The sequence below is a fragment of the Onychostruthus taczanowskii genome, unplaced genomic scaffold (assembly GCF_017590055.1).
Source record: "Onychostruthus taczanowskii isolate IOZ18803 unplaced genomic scaffold, ASM1759005v1 scaffold16, whole genome shotgun sequence".
NCBI classification, from domain to species: domain Eukaryota; kingdom Metazoa; phylum Chordata; class Aves; order Passeriformes; family Passeridae; genus Onychostruthus; species Onychostruthus taczanowskii.
The window spans coordinates 5484894-5505212 of record NW_024498795.1 but is presented as its reverse complement, the minus strand read 5'-3'; the positions used below and the strand labels follow the sequence as shown (position 1 = coordinate 5505212).

The 20319-nt window shown below is 38.4% G+C and overlaps 1 protein-coding gene across 1 annotated transcript in view; it reads right to left on the bottom strand.

The window, feature by feature from the left end:
• PIEZO2 (piezo type mechanosensitive ion channel component 2) overlaps nt 1-20319 on the bottom strand; it is a 288279-nt gene that overhangs the window by 152947 nt on the left and 115013 nt on the right. The window contains exon 4 of the mRNA XM_041399290.1: nt 527-569. Within this exon, the coding sequence (XP_041255224.1) occupies nt 527-569 (43 nt within the window). The remainder of the gene's footprint in view (nt 1-526; nt 570-20319) is intronic.

The window sequence follows — 20319 nt, the reverse complement described above, 5'->3', positions numbered from 1 at the left end:
CAAGACAGACGTGTTTCTGGTATGATGACATTGTGGCTAAGTTTGTCTGCAAGAAGTTCTTGCACTTGGGGAATGCTGCATATTGAATTTTCCTCTGGTGCTGAATAGGTCTCTGCCAGCTTTGCTCCTCTTTCAACTTCATTTACTTTTGTCAACTCATATGTCAGAGATTAGAAGTTTCATGGAAAAAATATGAGTGAGAGCAATATTTTCATTCATAAGTAAGATCTGTGACCAAAAGGTGTGTCCCTTTTTTTAATACCAGCATGCTGTATAGTCACCAGCAAACAACATGATGGGCCAAGTTCATATAATGAATAAATTGCTTCAGATTGACTTGGGAAAGAGAAGAGGACACAAACAGAAAAGCTGAACACATATGTTCATGACACTGCATGACTACTACTCTAAATTTGAGGTCATTGATACACTCAATCAACTAAAATAAATAACTGTGCAAATTTGCCTGTGCAGTTTTTCTTCCCTACCTTTTTTCACTAAGTAAGGAAATAAATGTATGGCTTACCTTTCAAAACCAATCTGTCGTAATGTTTTCTCCCATGTTGAACCTGCACAAAGAGGAGAGAAAACAAACACCCTCAGTAGAAAGAACCTTTTTTGTATGAACACTCTTTTCCTTTCCTTGTGCAGCTGGGATCTGTATATTAAAGAGATTTTTCCACCCCTAGAGAAGTACCTGTAAATAACACGTGTTTTCCCCAGAGTGGAGAACTGTTGAGAGAGGCTACCACCGGGTGACACAACAGTGAGAGGGGTATCAGCCTATAGAACTTTACACTGCAGAGCAGCTACAGTTCACTGCAGTTCCAAGGGTGGTCTCCTCTGCTAGGGCAATGTGATCTGGAAGCGCTGAGCTGGCATCTCACATCACACACTCTTCACATTTCAGCTTTTCACTTTACTGTAGTGTTCGCCTGATTCTTGCTGAAAGCTTTACAGCTCCTTCTGAAATCCAGCCCTTTTATTTTTAAACAAAAACACGAACATGTATTCCTTCTTTATTGTTTAACCCTTCATACAACAGCTGCAAAGGACTCTTTCTCAAAATTGTCAAGGACTCAACCCCACAAACTACTCAAATGTGCAGACTAATCCAAAGAATTACCCTCAGTATTTCTTATGCACTCAATACAAATTTTACTTAGATTTTCTCCAAAATAACTCCCACACACACTTTGAGCACTAGGCGTTCTATTTTCAGGTCTTGGTAGTTTATTAGCTTTTTGCCAGTCTTCTTTTTTTGAACTATAACAAGGTCATTACAAGCACAGGCTACTAAGAGCACAAATATCTCAAGTCATGCAGGTCTGCTTGGCAAATATGTCGGAGGACATGAAGCTGCATCATAGTTTGTTCTCCGTCCTTTTGTGCTGCTGTGGAAATGCAAAAGGACTGCATGCCATGTAAGCAACTACAGCTCTTTTTCAATGATTCATCTCAATCATTCACTGAATTCTCAAAATCAGAGAAGTGACAATAATTCCTGTTGCTGATGCATTCCATCACCTCAAGGGAAATATTAATTAGGAACAAAAAGATTCCCTGTGAGTGACATTAAGCAGCACTTCTAATTGCCCCATTCCGTGCAAAGCAGGCAGGGATTTCAGGCCTATATCCAGCAAAACACAATGCAGAAATAGACTTCAAAAGCAAGGTGGAGAAAGCTCTACCTTCACTATATGGGAAAAAAAAGTTAAATTCTATTCTGGAATAACTGAGCAATGTTGATTATTTGATGAGTAGCGAGAGCTTCTACTGTGGCACCTGTATTTGCCTGAGGTGGGGCAAGACTTCTCCCTGTACAACTACATAAGGCAATACACTCATCACACTGAGTTTTTCTTATGAAAAGAAGTCCTCTAAAGACACCTCTAAAGCAGGACAAGAAATACTCTCACACATTTATCTCAAACAAATGTGAAAAACAAAAATAATGTCTAGCACAATGAACCATAAATGACTGAGATAAATAAAGACCCACTCCATTAATGTATGCCCAAACCCATTATGTTCTGCTCATCTCAGGAGTGTAACTGGTTTCACACAACATCAATGAATCAAGCCATTGTTAAAAAGATGACTGTGCCACTCCACAGGAGGCAGGGCAGACACAAGCAATTCTCCATATATTATGTAATCCTGCTGGCTCTGGAAGAGTAGCCAATGGTTTTTGAACTCTGAAGATTTGAAGAGTGTTGAAAAAAAGAAATCTCAACAGGACTTCCTGAAGCAAAGACCAGTACTGGCATCTTTAGTCTGAGTTTCTGTGCCTTCCACTGTTATATATAATTGTGTATGAATTTTTCACCCCATGACTGGCTACATTTAATTTGTAATATATAGATAGAGTCCTCCTGGAGAGAGAGGGTGGGGAGAGAAAGAGAGAGAAAGCAAAAAAGCTATAGAGGAAAGGGAATTGTGTCCCATTGGTTTGAAATAATCTTTTGGCTGCAGCTGGCCACCAGAATACTCTTGGAAATGCATCTGACTCCTCCGAAGCAAAGCCTGCCAAGAACACAACTAACATTTCATATTAAAAAAACAAATCTTTTTTATGGAGTCTTATTTTAAAATGTTTATGATCTAAACATTGGGTTTTAAGATTTGCCAATTCCATTCACAATAGTATCAACTTCTACACCACACTAAGAGCCAAAAGTAAATACCCTGAGGTAACAGAAGCACTAAAAAGAATAGTGCTATTAAAAATCTAGAAAACCTACTATTTGATTGAAACCTTACCTGTTGCTTCCAAAACATAAAACAGGGTTTAAGTCACATAATTCACATTAAAATAAAAAAAGGAGTTAATCACAAATTAAAGACTTGAGCCTGCTCCCAAGGAAATCAATAGGAATTTGGTTATTCACTTCAGTCTTTTTCCCTGCTGGGACTGGGGAAAATATTCACCCCTTGACTTTCAGAATCAATCAACTACTGCACTTTAGTTACTAAGTTAAGGTGGTTTCCCTTTGTTTTCTTTTTTTTTTAATACCACAACAAAAACACTATAACTGTTTATAAGAATGCCTTAATCTGATACCCATCTAATTAAGTCTTTTTTCAAATATTTTCTCCAGAGTGCTTGACCATCCTCATTTAATCCAAAAATTCTGTTTCACATTAACAGCTCTAGCTTCAATATTCTTCAAAAAGATGAAGCATAATGCACTTCTGGAATTTCTGCTCAAATTTAATAGGAGAAATAGTAACACGCATACCATGTTCACACATGCACTCAATCAAATCCTAGCATACGAATGAAAGTATAAAAATATGAGATTTAATAAGATAAAATCCAGAACAATCTTCCTTAAGTTACCTTCTTTGACAGGTAAGCTTTCATTCACAAGGCAGTTGCCATATTTAGTTTGGCTTGGTTACAACTCTCTGCTTACTATGAACTTACTAAGGATGAGAGGACTCACACACCACTGCTAGGTTGCTCGCCTTCACAAAACACGAAGGTGCCTTGCTGCTGAAGTGCACTGGTGGGCATAGGGCAAACACACAATGACATACTCACGGGATCACAGAATCATGGAACACCAGTCAGAAAGGGCGTCAAGGTCCAACATCTGGTCCAACCTTGGACAAAAGCACAGGCTAGGCAAGATGCCCCAGCACCCTGTCTAGCTGGGTGTTAAAAGTGACCAATACTGGGGAAGAATACTGGGTAAGTGATTTTCATCTTTTTATGGAGGCTGCACAACTATTCACCTTGAGCCGTATCATGCCCCATCTGCCACTGCTGCAGTGATCTGTAGCTGTTGAAGGAGAAGTCTGGCATGCATTGTAATTGATATTCATGCCTCCTTTGCCATTCCCATGCATATGTGCATGAAGGTCCCTGTGGATCCTGTGGTCCCCATGACTATGTGCAGTGATTACCAGCAGCTTGATGCTTTCTCATTTCTCTGGAGTTAGTGGCTTCTTGAAGAACTACATGCCTGTGCTAGACTCTGCTCTTGAGGCTTTCTAACAGTAAGAATAATAATTCTTGCATTCTTTTCTCATTGTAATCTGACATAAGGACCAGGGACGAAAAATAGGGCTTAACTGAACCAAAAGACAATGTTTGACATTTTTCCATAAGCACTGAGTGAGCCTGTCAAAATCCAAGTATACAATCAGAATTATATGAAGATCTCCAAAGACTGGACTAGGAAAAAATATCTGTTGATTCCATCAATCCAAAGTTAAAAATCTTTCTGAAACCCAGACCCTCTGAAGGAATGAACATGGTACCGTAAGACCTACCCCATCATACTTAGCGCATGAGTAACACGCAGGTGTGACATACATAAACCTGTTATGATACTTCAGAAGCAGGCAGATATTCTTGCAATAGTAATTTCAGTGTTCTTTATCCTAACATTTTGAAGGAAAAGAATTTTGGAAGAACAGCTGAATTTGTAACAATTAAAATATTCCTATCAGTTTCGAAACTTTGATCTTAAGCCTCTGACACTTAGCATTCTCCAAACCATGAAAAAAAAAAAAAAAAAAAAAAAAAAGGAAAAAGCCCTTCCACATATTCAAGAGATACAAAACAGAGATACAGAATACTCCAGAAATGGAAAGAAACATTTTGCTAAACCTTTCTATTGCAGGTGCCACTTGTCTCAGCTCTGCTTCTCAAACAACAGAGAGCAGAGCAGAACTTTGCAGAGTCCAGCCCTGCTAGACTAGCTGGGGTACCTGAGTTTCGTGAATGCACACCTTACAGCTCTCAAAGAATTGAATTAACACATTGGCTTGTCCTGCTACAGCTTCTTTTCCAGCAGATGCACATAGACTATATAAACCACTTGAGGGTCTGCAGTCTATTTTCAATGGATTGGGAAACATTGCTCTGCTATGTATTCTCCTTTATCACCTCAGTACTTACTAACAGGTAAGTAACAAGTGTTACCATTACTGATGAGCTGAAATGTTCACACCTGATAAAAACTGCCATATTTGGAACACATTTGTTTCAGCAGCTTCATATATTTTTACAGTTGCTTGTTCTTAGTAGCAAGTTTCTCTCTTCTTCCAAACAAAAACTAAAACACCTAAGTTTTTTTCCAGAAATCCTACTTTTTTGTTGTTTAATGAATATAAAACCACATGTTTTATGAAACCAAACAGTAGTTTTAACTAGAGAAATATGGTGGCATAGGGAAGAACTTTTTCTTATTTGCTGCACAGTACCATAGAGATGTTGTTAATATTTACTTACTCTTGGCTATCCAATAGTTAGCTACATGCAATGTAACTCTTTCAGAAATAATAATTACTCTCATGTGAAGGACATCAGACAATGCTACCTTGGCATTTAGCATCCATCTATCTATTTTGAGAAATAAAGCTCTCTTACACTTCCTCTTCCCTTGATTCAAATTACTTAGCCTGCACCCTGCACTCATCACTTTGTAATTTTATCTCAGTCTATCATCTGGGATAATGACAACATTTTATTTTAGCATGAGATCTCCTAGTATGGTGTATTACTACTCTGCTGTATTCATGCTGATATTTTAATCCAGAACTGGAGAGTATTTCTAGGGCAATTTTTTTACCATGCTTTGGTTTGCACAACAGAGCAATCTTTGAGTGCACAAACTGGATTCCTTTCACATGAAACTAAAGCAGAGCCCAAGGACCCAACTGCTCTGTTTCAGCCACCAGAACATTTTCTGTCTGCATGACCAGACTCAAAAATGAACTTTTTCTGTCTGCAAATCCACACTCAAAATACATCAAAACATGGCAGATAAGGACTCTGCACCAAATGCTTCACCTCTATCACACTGTGCGGCTTGCTGAGACAGACGCAGCTCATTCCACCACTCCCTGTGCCTGTCCAGGAGTGTTCCCAGAAAAGCTTCCCAGTTACAGTCACCCTGAGGGATGAAGGGGCAGGTCAGGATGCACACCCTTAAGATTGTTTTCTGGGCTGTATCACATCCATTGCAGTGAGCAGGAGCCTTTTTATTGCTCTGATGTACAAACAGAGCTCAGCACTGTCACGCTCCCTATAAAACCCCAGGGAGCCAAATGTGTAAGGAAAGACAGCAGATTACTTAATTTTTAAAGCAACTCCTCAAGGAGAAGGAGTAAGGGAAATCTGGCCTGCTACAGTTTGCTGTGCATGCTGAAGAGACTAAAACCACCAGTAAAATAGAAGCTTAGGGCCAGTGGTCCAGGATTCTGTCTAGATGAAAAAAGTGATTGCTGACTACATACCAGGAAAGAGTCATATCAAGAAGAAAGATCAGATGCTGCAAGTCTTTACTTGCCTTCCACTCATACCAGCTTTCAACAGATTTTTTTACTGAATAAAGAGTGCAAATTTGATCCCTTCACAATAATGTCATGGGAAAGATTTACTGTGTACTTTCTCCTCTGAGTAAAATAATAAATTACTATCATGAGATACAAAAGTTTCTTTCCAATAAAAAGAAATCTTGACTCATTCCATGTTAACTGGAAAAATAATCATAATCAAAAATGCTAATTCTCCTCTGAGGAGATGTTATGAGTGGGAACTTTTACTAATAAAATGAGCAGAGGAGGAATATAGAGCAAAGTGCAATAGTACTGGCACTACATTTGTGTGTGTGCACACATATGCACATTGCTTTAAGGTGAGCATTCAGAAGACAATGGCTATGGTAAAATGATCAGCAGCTGTATGTGAACAGTCACCTCTTCCAGCCTGTGGCTTCCCTGGAAGCTCTGGGGCTCCAGATATGTGTCAGAAGAGCTCTCACAGAGAAGTGGGGACCTTAAAAGCAGCTACTTCACAGGCCTAATCTATATTCCTTTTTTTATTCTCAGTATCTTGATTAGCTTAGAACTGGGGGCTGAGGGAGCATTGCTTTTTTAAATTAGCCATGTAACTTAAGATAGACAACAGCACATGAAACACCCCTTAGTGCACCTGGGATATAATTGATCCAGCATCTTGCTGGAGGCAGGGGCAGGTCCCAGCTCACTTTGCTTGATTGTAAAACCTGTGTCTCTGAACCTGATGCAAAGTCTATAGAAACAGCTGGAAAGACTTGCATTGAGTTAATGGGCTTTGATAGTTTGCTAAAATAAATAGCAATGCGGAACAAAAAAAAAAAAAAAAACCCCCAAAAAACAAAAAAAAACAAGCAAACAAACCAGTCTCTATACATGAAGATGACCTGATAATTAAACCGCAAGTTGAGAGATGTGTGGAAAAAAAAATAAAAATAATGACTTGGAGAAAGAAAATGTGGGAAAGTACTTTCTGCATTTTTTCTCCCATGAAAGATTTGTTTAAAATGATACACAGGTAACAAAATTTAAGTTAGCTGAATTGCTTCACATATTTTTTTAGCCAGTTTTTTCACAAGGATGGCAGGTTCCCTAATTTTTGTAAAAATCATGACTTCTTTTATCTGCTTAGATATATCAGAAACACTTACAGGCAATCTTACCCTGCAACACACAGAGTCTTAAAACCACTCTTATTTTAACCTCATTTAATTTCAAATTTATTTTCTCAATGAGGCAGCAAAACAGCAAAACCCAAAGCACTAGAATATCCTTGGGGAATGTATTCCAGATGAAACCCGAGACAGCTAGCTAATGGAAAGCGCTTTTTTGCTTTTGTTTAATATTTTATTTATCTATTTGTTTGCTGTAATGGTTGGTTAGTGGGTTTTAACCCAAATTTCCAAGGTTACTTCAGATTTGAATTTGTTCTGCTATCTCTTATTTTTCCTTTTGAAATAGAACCACCCCCCCCTTTCCCCATCACTGTAGACCACTTCAAAAATGGATGAAGAAAAGGAAATAATGTGCAGACCAGAACATTGCAGGTTAGCAGCACAGAATCCCACCAAGGGAATAAAGGGTAACAAGTCAGATGGTTCTTAGATATCTCTTTTTCTTCTCTACAGGAGAAAACAGTGTCAGGGCTCTGGGGAGCAGCCTCAAAGGAAGGCTACTTTTCCTGCTGCTGCCATGGGGGATTGCCAACCTTAAGCCAGAGAGTCACAGAGTTAAAGAGGATCAAAGTTCGCTCCAGACCTTCTGAACAGGACAAATAATAATTTAATGAGTCCTTTTTCAAGTATGGCAGACTGGCTTTGCTTTAGTTTTCAAAGTAAAATAAAACTTGCATTAAGTTTTATTTTTCATAAGCCCGAGGAAAATAAGGTTTTTCTCCATTTTTACTGGTAGAAAAATTCTCTCATCTCCTATCCCAAGCAACATTGCTCTGTCTGCTAAAGAGTATCTCAGAGGCAAAGACTTAACTTCAGAGTGTGACAGGCATCCTTCCAACCCCTAGAGCTACCCTCTGCTTACTTTTATTGTAACATAATACACTGTTATGAATAATAACATCAACCCCATTTCCTGCAGCGGTGAATGTGTGTGGCATACCAGCACAAAGAATTTGCTTTTCATTGCCTCATTTTCTCTTTTTGTCTCATCTGAAGGAGGGGAAGTGGGCACACAATTCTTCATGGATCTTTCAGCATAGACACATGGAAAGTGGGCAATAAGCAAGAAGTCTGCAGTAGCACATTCATATACAAAAAATTATGGATGTCATAAATAAGAATAGGAAACTAGGAAATCTTGCACAGAAACAGGAGGGACAACAAACCCCAGCATTCCAGCGGTGGCATCTTTGACTCCACTAACATACTGCACACCAGGTAAACCATGCTTTTTCCGGTTTAACTTACTCTTTTTTTTTTTTTTTTCCCTAAAGTTACTAAAGAACCCCCAGCATTCCAGCGGTGGCATCTTTGACTCCACTAACATACTGCACACCAGGTAAACCATGCTTTTTCCGGTTTAACTTACTCTTTTTTTTTTTTTTTTCCCTAAACTTACTAAAGAAACATTTCGTTCACATTATTGCCCTCAGAGATTAAGGAAATTTTTGCACAGTACAATGAAGACAGCAATTTGTTGTTGTTAAGCATAAGGTCCTGCCCACATTCTCAGCTTTCTAAAAACAAAACAAAATAAAACCTACACAAATTTTTTTTCAGTGACTAAAATGACACAAGCGCTGTGCGAAGGATGATATCTAGAATAAACTTCAGAAAACAGGCTTGAGATATGTACAAACTTAGCACACCACCTTCCACAGAAGCAGAAAGCAGCACTTTCAAACCCTCCTTCTGTCTGCGTTCCATTAACTGTATCTGGCAGCAAGACACTCAGGGCATGGAAGCTGGCTCACTCCCAGAGATCCCTTCAGAGAAGAAATCTGGATGCAGAAGGATGTGCTCCTCTGGGCAGCAGTGTGAAGCAGGCATACAGACTGAAACAACCAGGACAGGACAGCAATAGAAACAGAAGGTATTTTTCCTCCCTAGAAAATATGAAGGTGTTTTATCTAGTTCAGTTGAAAAGTATAAACATGTAAGCACTGAACAAAGGGTTTCTTTTGGTTTAATTTTCTCTCTTTGCAAAGCTTACAGTTCTGTGATTTCACTCAAATTTTCATGAAGATCTAGTCTGTGAGATCAGAAAGAGCAAAGCCCTTCTGCTCTCCAGCTCCCATTTCTCTCATTCAAGACAGAGCTGCCTGTGTAGCTACAAGGGCATTCATAGAAAGTAAAACTGACAAAAGAACCTGGGAAATCAGAAGGCAATGAGGTGCTAGTCACAGGCTCAGCCCAATTCTTTGCTTCTAGACATCAGTGTTTTAAAAACATTGCTGCCACTCACTGGGAGAGGAGTCCATACAGACAAGGGGATGGTAAGGAGGAGTTTGGGCAGCTCAGACTGGTGAGACACTTCAGTTCCTATTTAGAGCCTTAACCAAGGCTGTTATTTCCACCCACCCCTCTCCTTTCCAACTCAAACACACAGCTTTCAGCACCCCCCAAGCCAGGAGAGACACGAGTCATGCACTTTGCCACCTGCAATCTGCTCCCCAGCATATCCTGCTCCTGGAACATCTGCTGGATTTCAGTACCACTGGCTGGGGACAACAGCCACAAGTGAGTATTACTGATCTGTGCTTTGATCATGACCTGTGGAACAGGTGAAGCCTCTATTAGAAGTACCCTGCCAGGTTTCATAGGGATCCAGCTCTATGTGATTGCTTTTAGTTTCATCAGACTGCAGGATCACATTCAGTGTACGAGGAGATCATTTCCCAACACTTAATTAGTATGCCACAAATAGCATGAGCACTATCAACAAATTAAAGAAATCCCTAGGTTGCCTAATAATTTCCATTTTTAAAAGCACTCCATGCTTTTTTTTTTTTCTGTGTGCTTTAAACAGTTTACAAATAGTTTGCTCTTTCTACAGTTACAAGCTTAATTGGGAGTATTAAGAGTAATTTCTCCCCATTTAGTTTCCTTGCTAAGTCTTAGCCAAAAAAAATCAATAAAAGCACTGAAACCTTTGCCATTCTCACATGCTATTAGATGATAAGAGTATTCTCACACTTACTTCAAGTGTGGTTATTTTGTCCTCACTGGAATGTGTTTAATTTGAGTGCTTCATTGGGGTATTAAGAGAGTCATACCTTTCTAGTGAATACTGAAGAGAATGATGAGCAGTAACAATTTTCTACTCAACAGGGATTTTCATTTTACAGAAATCATGGGCTGTTGAGACGTGTGACTCTCAAATGCATTCTTAAATCATGTGTTTTATTTATTCACGTGCTGCTTCATCAGAAGTGATATTACATCAGGCCTAATAGCAAAAGGACAAACACTTTATTGTTTGCTTCTTTTCAAAGATGCACGGCCAACAACAGCAACACTTCAAGGCTGCCGCCACTTGGCAAGTTTTCCCAATCCAGGCAGGTCTGAAGAACTGGAAGGTCCCACAGTGGGATTAGTATATCAAGTGATGGAACACAGGTGCAGTGCTAGAGAATAAGCAGCTTATAAAGCACCTCCAAGTGTGTATTAAAAAACTTATTGGAAACATTCTTGTTCTGCTCAAAATAATAAACAACAAAAATGCTACAGTTCAAGAGAACTTGTCTAAAGAATATTGGCGCACTTCCTAAAACTGTCTCACCCCAAACTTTCCTCTGCATCAGTTTTAGAAAACTAATACCCTGAATATACAAATCTGGGTGTCTTGGCAGCTTTTCCCAAAAGCATAAAGGCGATTAAAATTTCTTGTCTTTCCCAGCTGAAATGCATTGAGTATTCTTTATGCAGTTGCAAATGTGAGTTATTCACAGCACTGGGGGACAATGAACCTGTTACATTCTGAAATGAAAGCAAAGACACAAAGGAGAGAAAAAATATATTTGATAGGAAAATGGGCTGGACAGTATACAAGAGATTTCTAACAAGGAACAAGTCATATACAAAAACATTGACTTACTGTTGAAAAGAGATGTGAATGTATGTGTTTGCATTAAATCTAAACTTAATTTAGATGTAAATTAATCTAAACTTCAGTCATTCACTGTTTATCTGCAGTGATTTCTTTGAAGACCCTTTGCATGAGAAAAAAAAATTCACAGTCTAAAACCTTCATACCACCCTATCTAACTACTAATTTGGAAAGGAAATTAAGTGGTGGAAATAATAATAATACTAATATTAACTAATACTATTAATAATAGTAATACTCCTACTAATAATAATAAATTCTATGTCAACACTTCGGTGCATTTGTTTTGTACAGCCAGTGGATGTAAAGCAGCAAGATTTCCACAGGAGTCTCAGTAATATTTCATCCAGCTTTAAGAATTATATTTTCAGGATAGATTTCCTCAAGTTTTTACACTTTTGATGTCATCACCATATCTGCATAGGACAGAAGGACAAAATGACGCCTAATTGGTTCTGCTTATGGGGGAAGAGAGGTCCTGAGAAAAAGGCACTATTAACAAAGCACATGGAGATGCAAGAGGGACTCACTTTAAAAGGATGCTGAAATTGTTGGTGCTCACAGATGTTCACCTTATAACACCTGGTTTCTGAAGTCAGGCTGCAAAGCAAGATGATACTGAAATACAGTCAAGATCTCACACCTCAGGCAATCTCAGAGAAAACCTGACAAGCTCCAACATTAGGCACATCTAGATATGCACCCACTGGCACATGAGTGGATGTTTGGTGATTAAAATTGTATCACCAGGACAAACACTTAGAAAATTTAAAGTAAAGAAACAAACTAGTTCTGGGACATGTAATTCCTTCAGAAGATTCAGACATCTGCAACCTCACAAGGACCAACTTCCAAAACCTGCATATGTTTTGGTTTTATGAGCATCAATTTGATAGTAATGTTATTAATTCTTAACAAAAGAGCAACAAACAAAATTAGGGTCAGTGGATGGCGTGTCAAATATAGCAAAGCTTCCAAGCTACTGGTCAGGCTAGAAGAGTTGTGAGCAAAAGCAAATACTACTTAACAGATTTTGGAGGTCTCTGTGAAACATTCTCTGATGCTGTCAAATTTTATTAAATTTTATTTTTACTATCAACTGTGTACACTAGAAAAGGCACCTCAAACAGGTAGCAAATGTCACTGCCCAACCTAACACAACCAATTTTATCATCCAAACATTTGGGAGTTTTATAAGGGGAAAACCTATTCACTATTGAAAATTTACTCAAATTCACCTTAAATCTTCTAGAATTTGAATGAACCACATGGCTAGTAGGTCTTTACAGCTCCTGTTACTTGCCCTTTACAGAAACATAATTACATGTTAGTGGCTACATCTTCAATCCACACAAGAGTGAACTGCACTCCCTCTTTTCCTCCTCCTGTGCTCCTCAGCCCACCCTAATATTTCACCTCTATAGCAGGAGGGCAAATTTGGACTCTTCATGATCCTGAACTGAGGAACTAGTCATGTCAAGAACTCCATAAAGTCAACATTTCTGACGAAAGCGAGACCAGCCTTTCAGAGGAAAAACACATGAGAATCCCAAGAGTCCACAAGTCCACAAATGTCAAAGGAAATCCCTCACACCACTGAGGCTGCATGTGCAGACAGAGAGACAGAGAAGATATTTATTTTATACAACCCAGTTCTCCACCTCTTTCCAAGAACAAAGATCACCATATCAAAGTCCATGCACTAGGTCCGTTCCACCATGAAGAATTCATTGCAGTTGTGGAAGAAAAAACTGTATTCAAACTGCTCAAGAAATTTAGTTCTCTCTCAAGTTGTAAAAACTGGCCACTCTAGTATAAAGGTAAAAAACCCAAACAAAAAATAAACAAACAAGCCTCTTAAAATTACTTATGAGCAACAAAAATAGAAAAGGAGAAGAAGCAAACTTACAGGTTATTAATGTGACTTATTTTCTCATCAGGCATTAGTTTCACATTTTTTGAGATTTTAAAGCAATTTCTAGCTTTAAATAAATACTGTTTCAGTCAAAATTATGTACAGAATTAAGGATTAGTTCACAAGAGGGATTATAGACTTTGGGTAGATTTTTTCCCATTAGTGCCTCATAACGCAGCAATTGTTGAACTAGTAATACATTTGTCAAACCTAGTAAGTAATTACAGTTAATACATATAAAACAAATTACTTCTCCATTTCAGCATGTGAATAGCAAAAGTTTGGCATGAGGTTCTAATTATCTACTTAATGTGAGTCATGCCAAAAACAGTGGGACAAATTGTATCTTAACTCCCAATGTGACCCTACTGAATCCAGCTTCTCTGCATCGTGGCACCAGTCCCAAAAGCAGAGTATCCAGCAGGACTTGTCTGGGTGCAGCAGCCAGCCTGCAGAAACCAAAAGTCAAAGGGCGAGGGTGGGAGCTGCCAGTTAAGAACAAATGCAACAAGCCAGCCCAAGTGATTCCTCTGACGGGGTGAAACCTCGACCAGGAATAACTAATGGCTTCTTTTCTACAGCACAGTCAAGAAATAAATACATACACTATGTCAAAAATAATGGCCCATACTCCACACAGAAAAACCTGGCACAAACAAATGACTTTGTGTTGATAGGCTTTTGCACATGAACTATGGACCCTGAAAGATGTTAGACAGCCCGACCTTCTACTGGCTCTCTTTTGACAGTGAAGTAGAGACAGGCTGACATTGGAGATTAGGGTTTTTTTAAAAACCCTGTTAAATAATTCAGGGCTTCATCTCTCGCGCAGCTGCTCTTAGCAGTTTCCGTGGAGTGATGTGGGAGCTGTGAGCAAAATTATCTCTCAGCTTTGAGAGCTGCATGTAACTTCCTATTACATTGTATGCTGAAAAGTATGCATTAAACCAATACAAATACTGAATTTCACAGGAGACAATGAAAAATTAAAAGTATAAAAAGGAAAATAAAGAGTTGCTTTAATGTGTTGCCGTCTCACATGTCAGAGGGAAGCCAAGAAACAAATTCCACGCTTTGATTTATGAAGAAGCTCATCAGAGATCTAAACCATTGCTCTCAAGATATCTCACATTTTGTGCATTCCTACGCCAAGAATTCAATTCTCTCAATTTTCTTCCTAAATTCAAGGAAAATATCTTTCCTGGGGGATTTGCTGGCACCAGCACTGTCTAAGGGCCAGGAAATGGTGGGATCCAGCTGAGCTGAGGGCTGTGTAAAAACAGAGAAGTACGGTGATTGCCTTGAAAAATGCAATACAGACAGGATACAAAAGCTGGAGGAAATGCTAAAATTCAGTATTTTATGAAGGGCTAGAGGAAAGGAGCCTCTAGGCTACACTGACCTGAGGCACAACACTGAATCATGATGCTCAGTAACATGCTACTGCAGCTTCTCATTGATGGAAGGAAGTTTCCTCAGATGGAAGGAAGCTTCTCTTTAGGTAGCCCATAAGGGACAGAGATACTGGGCATTTCCTCTTGTATCAGGCCCAACACATTTCTCAAATCTCATCTCTCATTCTTTCCTCTTTGAAGCTGGCCTAACAGAATAGCTGTGGATGATGGCTGTGTCTTGGATAAAATCCTCCAGGAGCTCAAATCTTGTCTAAAGTGAGAAAATTAACAAGTAATGACTTCTTGATTTACTGCATACATCTCTCCCTCTCTCCATGCTATTTTCCCCATTAGAAGTCACTGAAGGAATGAAATGTTTTCACTGCTGTTTCCAAACCTTGAAACCTGACATTTAGAATCTTTGTGTACACCTAAAACATTGGAAATGTCCTGAGAGCATTTGGAGTGAGCCACTGGGAGAAGAATTGATTTGCCAAGCAGTGGTATCAGTACTATAAGATTATGAGACTAAACATAATTTTATTTGCTTCATTTTCAAGAGATTCTTTCATTGTCAACAGAAAGGGAGCACAAAAATACTCAGGTCAGATATTTATCTGACAAACAAGCTAGCAATAGCATTTGAATTTCTGAGAGAAGTGTTCATGGTGGGAGGCCTCCTGCTGCTCGCAGGAAGCAGGAACCAGGAACCATAGGTAGAAATGCAAGCAAAGGGAGAAAAATAAGGTATCTTATTACTGCAACAAGCCAAAGGATGAGAGAGGGTGTACACAGCACACATTTGTCACTGGAAGAGGAAATGCACTTCAGAAGAAACCCAAATATAGCATGTGAAGATACATTGGGCTAGTCGAACATAGACACAGTTATTGAATGCCACCTCCATGGAGGTTGTCTTATCTTTGGCACACAAATAAAGCAGTTTAGAAAATTGCATTAAATGACAAGTAGTGATAATGGTACAAGATTACACAAAAGGAAGTGATTTTAGATAGAAAAGGAAATGGATCCTGACGTACTCTATACATCTTCTTACATCTATCACTGCACTCCCTACAGTGAATGAACCTGGACTGGAAAACAATCAAGGTCAAGGCTTGTACCCAACAAAAACCAAATAAACTGAGAAAGGCCAATTCACTGCCTTTACTGAGGAACTGGAAAGTGACCCTGGTGAAAGAGGAAGCTCCTGTTTAGGAGCAAGCAGAATCTACATCAGAAGCTTATCCACAGCTGAGAACATCTGCAGATAGACACATATTTCAGATAACATTTTATAATGTTTATTCAAGTCATTAAATGTTTACATAATTGGTATCCTACTACTTGATTTTTTAATTTATCACCATATGTCTTTTGGAGTCTTACTTCTTATTAGACTTTTGCACTGGTGAAATACTGTACTTTCTACTAGAAAGCAACCCCCAAGAAAGACAGAGAACCAGGGCATAATAAATTGAAGAGGAAATCTCCAAGAAAGTCCCTGAGATAGCTCTATGAAATCTGCTCCTGCAGGGCCCAATAGAGAGAGACATTAAGGTAAAAAAACAGGTTAGAAAGTAGATCACTGGCTCATCAAATTTGCTTTAGTAAGAAATAAACATTCAAATGCAGAAAAGTTTCCTATTAAGGGCTGGCAGGCAAGGTATGCTCAAGGGCGGGTGGTCGGTGAACCACAATATGAAAAAGCTGTCTATGCAAGGAAACTTGAAAATCTTCCTTTTATGCCAGCAACTGCTCAATTTCCCGTGCACCAAGGAGTTTTAACTCTCCATGGTCAAGGCACATCAATCTTGAATTGAACATGTTCTTCCATCACTGGGATGTATCTGCACAGCCATGATGACATTTGCGGACAAAATCCAGTCTAACTTCTTATGACCTGGGATAACAACATAAGACCTGATCCTGGTCCTTGTTTATGTCATTTTTGTAAGATGATATTAGACTTTGGCATTCAAACAGAGTTTAGCTATCACTGTGTTAAAAGAAATCTTACAATAATGATTTTAGTAAATTATTTGATGAGATTTCAAATTCATCTTCAGCATTCCACAGAGGCTACAGTGTTTTAGAACTTTCATACAGATACTGTACACATTAACAAAGGCCTGATAGCAAGGAAGTTGAATTGTCACAAACCCCAAGAACCAGAACTACAAATGGGTATATCTTGACTTGATGCCAATGATTTCACAGAAAAGCAACATTAAATTCCCAAGACAGAGCAACAGCAGAGACAGACCAGTCACAGAGGTCTCCCAAAACAAAGGATACATGGACCCACAAAAATTCTTCCTACAGAAGGTACTTTCAGTGTGCAACAAATGCAATGAAGTTTAAAAAAGAGCTATCAGGTGGGATGCTGTCACATCAATAAAAACAAATGTCCAGGTGAAAGGTAGGTGAACATATGTTCACATATGAAATACATGTGAACATATGTAAACATATGTGAACACTGTTCATTTCAAAGCCAAGATTATTTGACTCTACACAAAGAAGCACAGAATTTCCAGTTAGAGAAATCATTCAAAGCCTGGCCAAACACTGGGAAATATCCAGAGATTATGACCTAACTATCCACATCCTGGACTAAGAATTTCAAACCCCCTCCCCAAAAACTACTCACATTGTTATTTATGCTGAAATATTATCTAACTTTTTTTTCCATTTCTGAGTTCCAAAATACACTAATCTTCTTCATAGGAATACATTATTTATTTCGTTTTAACAGCTTCCATATAGAACTTCCAGCTGAGGAAGGAACAATGAGCAAACACATGTTAGGATAAAGTATCTAAAGCGCAGAGTGCTCCTGATGGGTTTGATTTACATCTGAATGGATTTAGCATCAGCATTTGGAAATTGCAAAGTCTACATTCCCCTCTCCAAACACAATTTTTTCAGCTCATAAACCTTTTTGAAATTTATAACAGCTTGCTGAGCAGTGTCTTCTGCATCCCATATGCTAGGGGGATGGGTGGTTTTATTAATATTAACAGAAAATTACAGCAGCCAAATTTTGTAATCATTGACCCAAATATAGAGGTTACTACCTCAGAATCAAACACAGCCAAAAAAGGTACAACTCCAAGGTGAAAGTAGCTATTTGTACCACAAACAGTAACATAAACAAAAAATCCTCTATAAACATGAGATCACTTTGGCAATGATCCTAACTCAGAAAAGGGAACATGACAGTGAAAGTTTTAAATAAATGCAGTCACTGTGTGACATGCAGAAGACAGAGAGGGAAGCAGAGCAATTGAGAAATATTTATCCTGTTTTCCATAATCTGGTAGGTTTTTATTTTATTTTAAATATCAAAATCCTATTGAAAAATCCTAGGAGAAAAAGCACAATGTCATGTAAGCTGCGCATTTAACTTTTCTATATTCTGAGAGCTAGATCTTACACCTTTTCTCAAGTGAGGACAGAAAGCAAAGTTTTGTGGTTGCTTTTGCTAAATTCTCCTTGCATTAGCACATGGGCAGACACCCAGCTAAGCCTTGCTTCTCACTCCACAGAACAGCCTAACAATGCACCTTCTACCTGCTCGTGTAAAAGAGAACTGCTGTTATGTATGTAAAAAATTTAGACAGGAAAAAAGGAACAATGTAATGCATTTAGGAAACACTACCCTGTAAGCAGTTCTCTCTCACTAACCCAGCTCTGGTGGTACATCATTGCAGTGTGTTGCTGTTGCACCAACAGTGATATATACAGCATCACTTTTATGGCTTCCACATCAATTCCTGCTAATGAAATGTTTATTTAATATTAAATAGTCTTTACTTAAATTAATAGCCTAGTAAAGTATAAATATTTAATGGTGTTTACAATACATACATTTATATATAAAATAAGTGAATTTTACATTGCTGGCACTGAGCATTGTATTTACAAAATAAAAATATCTTGATATTTCAAACAAGTTTGAGAAATCTCTGAAATCAAGAGCTGCCACTACCTAAAATGTAAAATCTTCTGCTTTTCTCTGAGAAAATTACATAGCAAAACACAGAAGTTGATTTTTGCCTTCTGACTTAATACATCAGCCACCAATAAAATACAATATTTATTGTCAATTCCTGCAGCTGCTGTTATAGAACCTTTCACTCTTTACTACAGCTAAAAAAAAAACCCCAAAACCAAACAAACCAGGAACTGTGAACTATGAAGGGAAATGTGATACCATTTTCTTATTGTTACCCAGAAAGACATAGAATAGATATGGAAACCCATCTTTGACTTTTTCCAGATGTTCATGGAACTCTGTCAGCATTCCAGCCTTTGTTTTATGTGGATATGGATTCTGTGAACTTCCTTGCTCAGGATTTTCCTTTTTATCATATATATGAGACAATGTTTCAGTGGGGATATGAAAAGTCATAAAAACAATCTCAAAATTCATGTGTCATAGGTGTTGTGTAATCTAACTTGTGGAAAGGCTGTTGAGAGAACAGGATTGTAATGAACAGGTGATATTTCACTCTCGAGGCAATGCAGTTTCATGAAATTTATTTTGGTTAGAAGCCTTCATAAAATTATGATCTGATGAGAGTACAGTAGGAGAAGAGGAGTCCAGTCCAGTATGGCTGTAGAATTGCTAAGTTCTACACCAGGCAGAACCATGGCTCATATCTATATGCCAGCATGACAAACCTGATCTCTGCCAGTTCCCAGAAGTTTTCATTTAAAAGCTGCATGAAAAATTTTAATGGCACTTACAAGTACTACTGAAAATTGAAAATTTTACCTAATTCAGTGCATTGGCTAAAAATTATTTACTCCCTCCCACAAAATCTTGATGAGGTAAAACCTGCATGAGTAGCAGCCTCGGGGACTTCAGAAAAGCATGTCCAAATCATGGACTCTGAATACCCATGTCCATCTGCTGACCTTCCCTTCTGCTGTCATGTGTCCACTCCTCCTACATATTTCCCGAGCATCTTAGCAAGAAGTGCAAGTTCAACAAATCACTCTTGCACACTATCTCCATTCTGCAGAAGACAATTATTTACTGTGTGACCAATCCATGTACTGTGGATATCAATACTAACATTATTTCCATTTTGATAATAAGATCCCTGGGGTTTTTTTCTTTTTTCTTTTTCTTCTTTTTTCCTGTTAGATCTCAAAGTATTATGTCCCTCTAATATTGCCTGGTCTGTGCATATTTTTGGAAGCCCCCAACTTGGAGTCAAAGAAGTTGACTATTCCATTGACCATTAGAGCACACTTTCCTTCCTCGTTGGTATTTACAACTTTCTAAATCTTGGACAATTTCATAGAATTTTATTATTGAAAAAATGGTGCTGAAATGTCCTCTTCCCCACTTAGCAAGGTTGTCTAATTGCGTAATTCAATCAGCCTGACTCCTGAAATTGCACAGGTTGCTGTGCAGTACTAAAACTTAATAATCACAAAAAGTTCTTACTGTAAAGAATGAGGCCCCTCAAGATGAAAATGTGCATGTGTGTTTATATAAACAGAGAGAAACTGAGCACAATCTGATAAAGGCATCTCTTGTCCCCTTCACACAGCACTGATTGTTAGTGTTTCTGCCAGTCTTGTACTTTACTCTTAGTCAAACATAAAACATCAGAT